The 12,544-nt window shown below is 41.3% G+C and overlaps 2 protein-coding genes across 2 annotated transcripts in view; both read right to left on the bottom strand.

Moving 5' to 3' along the window:
• LOC311014876 (G-protein-signaling modulator 2-like) overlaps positions 1-12,544 on the bottom strand; it is a 305,151-nt gene that overhangs the window by 52,639 nt on the left and 239,968 nt on the right. The gene's annotated exons all lie outside the window — the stretch shown is intronic.
• The window catches only part of LOC311015193 (ephrin type-B receptor 1-like), a 73,914-nt gene continuing 71,726 nt past the window's right edge, over positions 10,357-12,544 (bottom strand). Inside the window, exons 19-20 of the mRNA XM_084012317.1 lie at positions 12,314-12,472; positions 10,357-10,902 (exon numbers count right to left, since the gene is read on the bottom strand). Coding sequence (XP_083868443.1) covers positions 10,791-10,902; positions 12,314-12,472 — 271 coding nt within the window. The 3' untranslated portion in view covers positions 10,357-10,790. The remainder of the gene's footprint in view (positions 10,903-12,313; positions 12,473-12,544) is intronic.

The raw sequence follows: 12,544 nt of genomic DNA, 5'->3' as shown, positions 1-12,544 counted from the left end.
GCCACAAAATACTTTATATAACTGTTTTCGTAAACTACTCCCATAGTGAACGAACAGTTAAATCTACTATACGTTCAAGTCTATACGTTTGGTTTTACATGAGGAGATTGGCCTCCGAGCCGACACTGCATCAAACTAATCCAACAACTGTATTTTCTTGTAGGTACTAAAGCTCAACCTCACACAGCAGCTCCCGTCTGTGATGCCCAGAGAGGTGACATTACACGATCTAGCCTTTCCACTGCCAAGTCCCACAATGCCCGAATCTGTTCCTGATCCTTGCAGATGGCAACTCCACAAGGTAGTGACTCTGCCTGGCTTTTCACCGACAGTCGCACCCCAAGGACTTGGCTCTTGGGCCTCTGTGTTCCTGTTCTGAATAAGGTTGAGCAAACACATTCAAAAAGGGCAAAGGCAGCAAGAAAGTGGTCAAAAACAACCAGTCCAGGCAACACAGGGAAGAGGAAGCAATGACGAAGAGGCAACACAGATAATTAGGTGTGGCCCAATCCCCATGTTCACACTCACAAACTAGTGAGTTGCCGAAATGTCCGTGGCTCAGGGCTGTCCCAGTGTCAAATGATCGAGTGCTTGAGGGCTCCCTCTTGCAGACATGTTAAGCCTTTTATGCACATTTCTACACACTTTGCATGAAGGAATTACCCACAGATCGTAGCGTTGTGACATTAAACATGGAGGGTGACCAGGGAAGTAGTTAAAAAAAAAAAAGGTTACACAAAGAGGAGGGCATTAGAGTCATTATAAAGGATTTAAGATGGTTCATAAAACATGAAATCAGAGGAATGCAAGTAGAGGCTATATTACACACCTGGCTCATTCATCAATCATTTCATTTTTCTGAGTGAAGCTAAAGAGATTGTTTTCATCTCGTAAAGCCAGAGCCTGGAAGACATGTTTTTGTGTCACCACAAAGTGCAATCCCGTTCGTATTTAGGCCTTTTCAAGGTGACGTAAGGTAACAGAGGGATATCGGTATTGGACCTATATGTATGAGGTCATTGCCAAATAAGGGGGGAGGCGTTGGTGCTGGAGAATTGGGTGAGTGAGAGCAGGAGGCTCATTGAACGTGGAGTGGGGAACAGACACCGTGAATTGAGGATAACACTGTGACATGTCCAGTGAAATGCTGACATCTATAGAAAGGGAAGCAAAACCACCTGAAACAGATCCACAGTGGCGTGAACAGATTCAGTATTATCCAAAGACAACAAAGGCCAAGTTTGTCTTTATTTTCTCCATTTGTAATGTTGCTACACACACACACACACACACACAGAAAATACCATATTATTTATTAGTTGCTTTGAGCTACTGTCTTGCTCGAGTTCGGCTTTGCCTTTGCTGGTAAACGTGCAGCTCAAGAGCACGAAAGGGCTCAGTTCAGATCTCTGCAAATCTCTCCAGTGCTGTGTCATATTTATTTTAGCAGCCGAGTAGATAGAGATAGCTGCTGCCGACTGCTGCTCAATAATAGATAAGCGTTCAGTCCTTTAAAAAAAGAAAAGAAAAGAAAAGCACTTTTCACCGTTTTCCTGCAGAGAGCTCTGTGAGGGAAAGAGAAAGAAAGAGAGGAAGAAAAATAAAATCACATTGTCTCATCTCCATGAACAAAGTCCGGAGAGCAAAACGCCTCACAACAGTGGACCGGTGTGGGCAAAGAGAGAGTCAATTATTTACCGCTGTTGGGGGAGGAGAGGAAAGACAGATTTGTGTTAGTGAGGTTGTGTGAAGATGACTCACTCTGTGTGTCACACACAAACACACACACACACACACACACACACTTCAAGAATCCCTTCTTTTTTCCATCTTCTCTCTCTTCCCCTCCTTCTGTCACTCACTCTTTCTACCGGCGATGAGATCATGCCACAGCAGTGTTGTGCCCCTTCTAACACGCCTGGCCAGGCTTTGTTCTCTTACTATGGAAAGCAATTAACCCTTGAAGTCGAGGGTTGGGGGGGGGGGGGGGGGGGGGGGGCGACACGCATGGTATCATCCATAAGATATGAACTCTGGCCTGTGGTTTTAAACTCTGAAGGCAACGACACACAGGCAGGAGATATTACCTTAAGATGAGGATTGGCAACTCTGAAAATGGATATAGATGTAAATTGTAGTTGTACGCAATTTGCCGTTGTCCCTTCAGCACTGTCCTCACCAAAAAAAGGCCAACGTACATTTCCACATTCTTGGCAAGTGACCTCCCTCCCTTTCATGCAACAGTCAGGCACGATATTGTGCACAACGAGGCCATTATTTTCAATAAAGAGAATGTCTATTTTCGGCTGCGTGAGCCGTAGTCGTACACACTGTTCAGATTTCCCTTCAGGTTTTTGTTGGAAAAGTTCAGTTGAACTAAATTTTTAATTTAGTGAAGAATCCTGAACACAGCAGAGTAGGTACAACCTGACCAGCCGGATGGTTTGTTGCAAACACCCAGAAGAGGAGAAGCCATTGAAAATGGCGGGAACACAGATTCATGGAAGGAGATCGGGTGAACTGTCTGCCAATCAAACTCTTACCAAGCCAGTTGGGAGGCATTTTTCCATCAAGAACAGCTTTCACTGCAGTCCTTTGAACTTCTTCCAGCGAAGAAATACTCTGCAGTTATAACTGATGCAACCACAGCACCTACGCTAACTTCTAATAGCCGCCGTTGTTGATCAGAACGAACGAACAGTCGCCGCTTCGTCTCGCTCTACCTGAAGGCTGACAACATGGGTGTTTGTTTGATATGTGATCCTGTGATTCCCCTGTGATCTTGTGACATCGCGAGAATCCAGCTGCCATGAAAGATATATATCAGAGATGGGGAGGACAGTGGATAAAAAAGTAATGTTTCCATTCCAGTGTTGGATTCTTGTTAGCTCCTATAAGCGTCATCTCGCACTTTGCAAAAAACCCTACATGCTGACACCCTCCCCTTGATTTTCTTTAGAGAGAGGTCATAGATATACTCTTATTACATATTATTAGTATAATAGGCTGATCTGTTTTCACTACACATTTGGTGCTGTACTGAGTGGATTCATAATAATATAAAGTGACCATGTCTATGGAAATAAAGGACAATATCGCCAAGGGCAACAATGTGGCTTATTCTTGTATTTTTGGGACAAAAATGTAGCTGTATATTTAAATTAAACTGTTTATAGTTTAAAATGAAACTATTAACTTTTATTTGTTAACAATGTCTTATCTTTTAAGCATAAAGATGGCTCAGCAAAAGCTCATATGCTTTTTAAATGTTTGCAGGTTCCTATCATCCTTCCATTTAGCTGTAGGGGCGTTTGATATGCATTTTCAGTTCAGTACTTCAGTGGAACAAATGGAGAATGTATTTAATACTTTTCAGGCCACTCTTTATTGTCATCAAATTTCATTTTCTGTCACTTAGCTACAGTTAACGGCTTTATGTCAGTTACAATCCTAATGTGTATTTATGGCACTCATTAGCAGTTTGCAATAGTTCCTCTGCTGTTAATCTGTTTCATATGAATTGATGCGGCTCTCACGGCTCTGAATAATACACTATACAGACTCCACAGGCTGTCAGGTAATGGGTTTCTTTTATTAGTGAATCTAACTTTAAATGTGATTCAATTTAGCCCGCCTTGTGGGCTTTTTGTAGCTTTTGTACATTTTTTTTTTGTCGGCTCAGCTGTGTAAAAGGCTTCTATAACGCGTTGAGGAGAACGACGCCGCATCACTCCGAGTCGGCCTTCCAGGTTGTAAACTTTGTCATTCATCAACAAAGTGTTACAGTCAAAAACATAAGTCACTCTCACAAAAAAATAAAAAAAACTGACTGGCACTTCCATGAATGATTAATTTAGTCTTCTGGCATAAAAGTGGAACTCATTATGGAGTTTATTACCTTTTTTATTACTTTGCAGAATGCAGTTGTCTTCTATAATCTACTAAGGAATCCATCGTACAGTCTGTCAGGTATAAACTGAATGTGAACATCAAGCAAAGAATATTGAGTGGCCCCATGATACTACTACTACTACTATAGTAGAACTGCTATTACTACTACTACTAGTACTACTACTAATAATAATAATAATCAGCAAAATCAACCACTTTTCCCTGTTTTTTTTAAATCTTCTTCTGCCCTAAAGCAGAAAAGTATTGCAGTGGTGATGAAGGTGAAGAAATATGGTGACGAAACTATGTAATTACACTTAATTAGGAATTACTTCATCTGCTGCCCTCTTCTCCCTCTTAGATTTCTTATGAACAAACTATAAAACTCCCAAAACAAAAATCTAAACACTTATTTGGGATTCTATTAGTGCTGCTATTATAGTGTAGATAAAAAATATCTTGTATTTAAAGTCACAGTAAAACGTCAGCTGGAGCATCTTTAGCATCTGTATTGTGACGTTTTCCGGAGTGGAACAGAATATTTGAGCGGAGAACAGTCAGGAGAAAGATTTTGATTACATGTGCTAAGAAGTGGGCGGGCTTACAATATAACAGGAAATGGAGCTAAAGAGGACTGAGTCTTTCCTTAAAGTTGCAGGTTGATTGATGGATGGATGTCATGATATCATTGGTTGGTACTAGCTAACCACAGGTTTTACAGGAAGAAAATATGATTGGATAAACAAAGAAATGTGCACAATGTCACCTGCGATGGTATCAAAAAGGGTCAAAAAGGAAAAGGGACATTTTCATGATCTCAACTGTAATCATGTTTTACAGTTACAGCCTGAAATTAGGAAAAGTGATGCATCGAATGTTATCAAGGTGACTAAACAATGCTAAGTATGTTTTATGTGGTGTTGATGGAATAGTTTGATGTTTTCTGGAAATATGTTTATTCAATTTCTTGCCGAGACTTAAATGATCGACACCTCGCTCATGTTCTGTAAATATGCAGCCACAACAGCAAGTTATCAAAGCTATAAATACTGGAAACAGATTAAAAGTATCGGATCTGTCTGAAGATACTAAAACTGTTGATTACTATTGATTTCATAAACTAGATATATGAATTAGTGAGCTTCGCAGGTGCTGATGAGCCGCTTAACTTCATCATATATAGAATAAATGCCCTTCGAGTTCCTCTTCTCTGTCCTCATCTTGAGCACAGCTGCTTGTTAATTGATTCCCAAAGCGGATCAGTTTGATTGATTTGTCTCCTTTATTGACAAACAGTGCATTGCAAATGTAAGACTCAGAAAGTTACCAGCTACAAAGTCACACACGCGCATGATGTACAAACATTTAACTGCACACTGGACGGCGCACACACATTATATTACACACACTCACACACTCACGCACACACACACACACAAAGATGCACACATTATATTACAGCATTATAATACAGTGGGATGCTCCGACTATATGAGCAGTAACACCGATAACAGTATTGTAGGTAAACAGAGAAAGGCAGACGCCAGCTGATTAGTGAGCTGTTTTTCCTTTTTTTCCCCCCCAAAGAGAAACCAATATACATTACATACATACCGAATAGTATGGCAAGCAATAGGAAAGAAAATAAATGAAAATGAATTCAAAAAGGAGAAGAAAACAAAACGTTTCTGCATGTCCAGAGAGTGTTTACAGCCAGACTGTTTGAGTTCAGGTTTGATGAAACACCGTGGATGACTGAACACATGGATCAAAGGCTAAAAGGATTTAACAAACGCTTCATTTTTGGGTAGAGAAGACCTTTACGCTCACAGTTTGGGGATAAATGTTCCCCTGAAAACCCACAATGACACACTTTTTCTGCGTGCGTAAAAGAGCTAATTTTTCCAATACGTCATCGAGGGAAGTTAAAATGTTTGTGAGAAGAGTGGATGGAATAATAAAACGAGCGCTGAACTCGCTTGCCTTCAAACTGTTGGAAGCAGAGTGAGTTGTGCAGAGAGGTTGTAGGCATTAGGAGAAGAAGGAAGACAGCCGGGGAAAGCGAGGGGAGAGAGGGAGACAAAAAAGGGAAAGAGTAATCTCTCCACACCCAGGCTCATTTTTATTCAAACGAGAGTGTCGAGCTTTGCGTCGTGCGCCGCCACCCCTCCCTTTCCTCTCTTCTTCTGTTATACGTCCCTTCTCTTGCTCCTTCCATTACCTATTCCCTTTCACTTCTCTCCTCTTTTCATCTTTTCATCTCCAGCCTCACCTACAGTATCTATTACAGAGCAGGGGAGAGAAGCAGTCGAGTCAGTCCAGCCTCCAGAACGAAATAACTGCAATTAAAAGATAAATCCACCCTAAAGCACTTGCAGGTCCCTCTGGTGAAACGCCTTGCATTCTCTGGGCCTGTTTTGTTTGTATATCAGTATAGTTCCCCCGTCTCAGTGGTCAATTGGCCGAACATATTGTGACATCATGCAGATGTAATTCCAGCACAGTTAACAGTGGAGTCTGAAGGGAGGTCTCTATCTCAAACATCTGCAGTAAATGTCAGGTCCTGGTCTCAGTCCCTCAGACCCGGAGAGCGAGGGCATTTGTCTGCAGCTGCCATTTGTAGCGCCATTCAACAATGACAAATGTATCATAGTCGCCCCCCCATTGACAGTAAGCCCAGCGGACCAGAATGCATTGCAGCTGCAAAATATTGAGTATTTGCAAAGAAGGTCACAGATATATACACCAACCTTTTCAAGAGCAGCAAGTTTACACACAACACTAAAGCATCATGCAACACTTCATAACAAAATGATGTCCTAATAAACAACATGTATTACAAATAGAGAAACCTTAAAAGGAAATTCATGGGTGGATGTTTTTCCTTTAAAGGAGAAAACCACCTTAAAACAGTAGCAATAGCTGTGTCCCAAAGGGGACAAATGGGAGGAGCTAATTCACTGCCCCATTCATCTTCCCATTAGTTACTGCTCCGAACCCAGACTTGGGCAACTCAGCTCCAAATTCAGAAATACGATTGTTTGGTTATGGTTGTCAGATAATCAGTTTTTGATGTAGCTAAACTGCTAAAGTGCAGAAGTTATTCTTCTTTTAGCAGTTTTGGCAGATTCAGCTTCGTTACCACCTCCTTCCTGGACATGTAGCCCAGCAAAACCAAGACGGGTTGTGATCTGGCCATCTGTGGCCTAAAACCAATCGAAGCTCCAACGCCAGTGGTCTCACATTACTATAATCACAGGTGCTGATAATGTACCAAGAAATCATGAAGAAGAAAAGAAGAGGACTGCTGGCAAGGAAACGTGGATGTGAAAAGGGCATATTTCAAATGTTTAAACAAGTCTAGTGTGTTTTATAAGAAAATGAATACATTTACCATGCATGTTATGAGTTTTGTGGAGTAATACTGAATAGATGCATCATTGCATGTCAGTAAAACTGCAGTTATCAAATGCCACATGTCCATTAACGGCTTAAAAGTCATCTTTAATTGGCATACTGTCTTTTTGACATTTCAAGGGTACACGCCTTATTCCATCTATATTCAAAAACCTGCTTTGATTTTAACCTGAACCGTAGTATGGAATTGGGACACAGCTATTATTAAAGGGAAAATATTTAATCTTTAAAAAAGTCTACAGGAAATTAACACAAAATATGTCTGAAAATTAATATATTTTTTTTCTTTTTTTTAAGTAATGGCAACAATTTCAAGGATGGAAGTTTGATGATTTTTTTTTTAATAAAAAGCTAAGAGAGAAACATTTTAAAAGCATGATGTCAAACATCCCATTAAAAATGATTAAAATGTTAAATTTTAGCCTTCAACTAGAAAACCCCCCCCAAAAAAACCCAGCAGCACTGATAAAATCAGAAAGTGTCTCAACGCCGGCTACTGTTCATTGCCTACAAGTGAATCTCTCTGTTTTCTTGTATAAGTGTCTTATTCACATACCCAAATAGAAACGTCTCTAAGGATTTAGTAATATTCCTCTCTTTTAGGGGCTGGACTCAGGGTGGATTTTACTTTTAATAAGCACTTCAGAAAACTAACATCAAACACTTTTTCTCCATGAACTCTTTAAGCACTTCATCTCATATTCATCTTTTTATATAGTGCATGATTTAACAATAGACGATCCCATTTGATGCAGCAATGTGGACAATATTCACATCTGTCATGTTCCTGAGATATCCTCTCCGTCGTGTTCATTTGTGCTCAAACCAACACGGACTTAAAATACAAGACGTGCTGCAAATCATTTATGCCTTCGTTGTTTTTTTCCCACAAAAACTGACGGGAACGGGGATGTGAAATGCTCACATCTAATCTTGTTAAATAGAAGAAAAAAACACACGAAGCAAAGGATGGACACGACACTTAACTACGCGTTATGTAATGTATGAAGAAGCCTGTCTGTGTTGACAGTTTCTATTTTTTTCTGCATGACATATTTTTTTTAGATGCCGTTGAATATGAGCTTTTAGGCACACTCATCGTCCCGCTCTTTGTTAAAGCCCCGAGCCGACGCTGAAGCAGTTTTTCCACAGAAATCTATTTACAATGAAGTCCCGACTCAATACTTTCTGATAAAATGTTCAATAAACGACAGTTTTCCGGGCAACAATTGCAATTCCGGCCACGCAGTCAGAAAGGAGTTTTGCTAAGGAAATGTTTGGAGGGTTTAAAGTAGATGCGGACCTCTCAATGTCACAGCGTTGAATAAAAAGAGTTTGGGCCATCCCGGCAGTGGAGAGCGCCGATGCGAGACAAACACAAACACATCGTCCTGTAGGACGTGTCAGCAGTAAAACGCCTCGAAAGCAAACAACTAAACACTGTCACTTCTGTCATTGTCCGCGCGGCTCCAAGGGGATGACGAATAAAATCGCGGCGTCCAATCGGGGCTGCAGACTGGTAATCCTTGGGATGTGGGGGTACATGCATGACCAGAAGTTTGGGCGAAAGGCAGAGAGAGAGAGAGAGAGCCTGCTGTTGTTTCACAGCTGGTAATCTGCTCTGCTGAGATAAAAGAGATGCCTCTCCATCACTGTGCCCCAGAGTGAGATCAGGCCTTCCCGATAATATATCTTGTAACGAGGAGTGAGTCAAACATCACTTTTCATCATTTCTGCATCAAAACATGATTAATACACCAACTATTTCCTTCTTGACGCCCACCCCACCCAGCATTTTGTGTTTCATTATCTTTTCTTGTCGGATCTTTTCTCTGGCATGTCTGAGTGCCAGATGAAGAATCGCGTCTGAAATCAGTCTTTGTTGCTTGTAAATGGGTGTTGCGTAAGGGGGCCGCCATTGAAAAGGTTGCTTGCCCGGCGCAGATGGGAGCGCAGATAGGTCACTTCCATGTCATTCCATCTCCACACTGACAACAACAGTATTAATCACTGATTTTAAACGGGAGGAAATGCGGCTGTCAAAACCGACCCTGACAACAATGACATATCCGACAGCCAATGAATACAAAAGTGAATTGATACAAAGGCCGCTGCCCGCCTGCTGTATAGTGATTACCATCTGGACAGCAGCCGTACGGGTTTTTTGACAGAAATTAGATTTGTTTCATGCGCGGACACAGTACATGAGCATTGGATTTCTGATTTGTTCATGCGTTGTATTAATGCCCGACTGGCGGTCGGCTTTAGGGTCCGCAGCCAAAAACACAAGAACATTGGATGAGAATACCTTTTCTGCCTTGCTGCTGTGTGTTCACAACAGGTGTGTCTCAGCAGCTGGTCACCACTCAATATCCACCGTCTCTTAAGGAGTTTGTCCCACTTTCGAGTGCAGTTGACTCAGTTTGATCTGATTTTCTCACCGTTTCCTGTTGTGTAATTGCTTTTACTCTGATTGTAAAACATACATTATCAGAATTCCTGTGAATTACGTATTTTAAAAAGAGGCCAGGAGTTTATCTTTTCTTTTTCGTTGCATGGAAAGTACAAAAAAAATAGAACCACTAAACCTATTTTCTATCTGCAGTCCACAGCACTTAAAAGTTTGTTCCAGTGATGATTCAGGCAGAGGAAGATAATCATAGAGAGCGCACAAAATACTCCAGTGGCAATTAATTGTTCGATGCTGTTGGCAAAAGTGAAAGCAAATAGGAAATAAACATCCCATATCATAATATGTACAGACTCTTCAATATGAAGATGGATTTACAAAGTCCCATTTCACTGTTGGCTCTGGATTCAAATGGTAGCACTTCACCCACACACACTGAAGCAGTCTCAACAAACACATAACAAAGCCTGTGATGGGTCTCCAGAAAGACTGTTTTAAAAGACCTTGTCAGGCTTTTAGTCCAGTTTGTGTCCCATCATATAAATGTCTGTTCAGTCAGTTTCCTCTTCACAGTAGCATTTTTTTTTTCCTGGGATTTATCCTTACATAAAACCCGGCCTCGTCGTCCTTGAATCAAACAATCAGGCTGGTAAAAACTATGGATTTCAGTGATGGAAGTTTTCTTGCAGGGGGATTTGCGATCGGTCCGGACAGAAAAGTCCAGACAGGTTGTTTTTTTTGGTTGCTGTTTCGCTGACACAAATCACGTCCGCCTTGTTTTTCCTCTTGCACTAACTCTACACTGGATTCCCTGCAAGGGGCATTTAGTTCAAATCAATTTGCTAAATGATGCGAAAGAAGTCCGTCCAATGACTGACCTGGTGATGGCCGAGGCCACGCAGACACACAAATGGCCAAAGAGATCATTAAAAACACTTTAAGTGGTTTAGATCTCCAAAAGTGGCGAACTGTAAAAGTATATGAGGGCTTAACAGAAGAGTTAAGATAACAGCCCACTTGCTCAGACTGTACACTTGATAAATATTTCATACTGTGTGCCTCCCCTGTGTGGTTACACAGACTCAGTAGGAGACTGGTCATCGATGCTGTGTCTCATCGACTGAACGCTGGTCAGGATTTTCTTCTGGTGTCCAGCTAGAGCCACTCCGATCCTCTGAAGATCCCTGGAAAACACAGATGTGAGGTTGCATCATCATCATCCCAAACACATGTATTAACACAGCTGCTTTTAAAAGCTGGGATGTGGAGCTTTTTAACAAACAAACAAATATTTACTATTAATCATGAGTGCTGCTTGAATTGGAATAGAACATGTGCCAGTGATCTATTAGCACAATGATGAACAAACATACCTGAGGCTATATTAGTCCATACTGTATACATCACTATACAGTGATATTGGTTATGATGGGTAGATGACTCTTCATGTGATCTGACATGCATTTAAAATATTGCGCAACTCCTCACACACTACATCATGAATTTGCAAAATGCATTTTACTTTTTATACACTACGAAAAAAATGTTCAGAAACGCCCATTTTATCCATGAATCATCGCACTTCATCCATTAAAAGTGTTTTAACTACAGTTCAGTGGCACTCAGCCAATTCACTCTATCTGCTGTCTCCACACTGGCACTTAGTTAAAATATACTTAATGCATGTCTGTTGGGAAACTCATCCTCTACATTTGACCACAGTGCAGCGATCAGGGACCAGCTGCAGGTCTGAGGTTGGGGCCACGGTCAGGGATAATGGCAGGAGCCACATCTTGGAGCTCTCAGGCTGAAGGAATGATGCTAATTTGCCTCCTTTTACAGGCTTGTGTTGGCAGGAAACGCAACAATCTACTGATTCTTTGTAAAAAGTGATATTTCCACGTCTATGAAAGGGAGCAGATGGTGAACACGGGTATATTCAGCAACAGCATGAGGAAAATAACATGTTTTCTTTTACATTAAAGCATGTTAGCATGTTCTAGTACAAACCCCAAAATATATAATACAAGTATGAATCAGGAAATGAGTATAATATGCCTCCTTTAAATAACTACCAGCAAAATACAACTCAACAGCGCATTGCGCTGAAAATTCCCTGTACTTTTCAAAATGGCAGATGGTGAAGTGAATGAAGTGCAGATTAAAAAAAAACTCACTTCCAACACTTTCACTAGAGTAAAAGAGAGATCAAACCAGGTATGCCAGGTATGGGAAGATGAAAACTTTAAAGAAGCGCCAGCATCACATATATAGCTCAGAGGATTCTTATTATGGTCCATATTGTTTACGGCAATTACATTTAACCACAGTGTGTTTGACAGAGCTTTAATGGCGTTCTGTGATTCTGCTAAAAGTGTTGTCATATCATGATAAAAAGGAGAACAAAGGAAGTAAATGAGTCTGGGAGATTGTTCAGAGAGACAGACAGGCGTACATATGGACCAGCTGTCAGCCAACCAGCAGCCCTACCAGTTGTCCAAATAACAAGGCACCGACTTGGCAGGTGAGCAGCGGGAGATTTAGGGAAGGGAGATACAGACAAATACACATAGGAAGTTAAACGGCTGGACTTACTCGGCTGTGATTTCTGTGATGAGCGGCAAAGAAGTGAAGCCCGAGCCCAGGAAGGAGTCTCGATACTGGGTCATCTTCAAGGCAGCCAGCCAGTCTTCCACAGAGCTCACCCTGCTCAGGTCTGGAGCTCCGCGGTCTAACAAGGGATGGTGGGCCGGACTGCAGACCAGAGGATACAGTAGCAGAGACAGGGAGGTTTAAGAGCTACAATAACCCTGTTTCACCGAGACA

Source organism: Eutrigla gurnardus, assembly GCF_963514095.1.
Source record: "Eutrigla gurnardus genome assembly, chromosome: 6".
Taxonomy (NCBI): Eukaryota; Metazoa; Chordata; class Actinopteri; order Perciformes; family Triglidae; genus Eutrigla; species Eutrigla gurnardus.
This window is presented reverse-complemented; position numbering and strand designations above follow the sequence as displayed.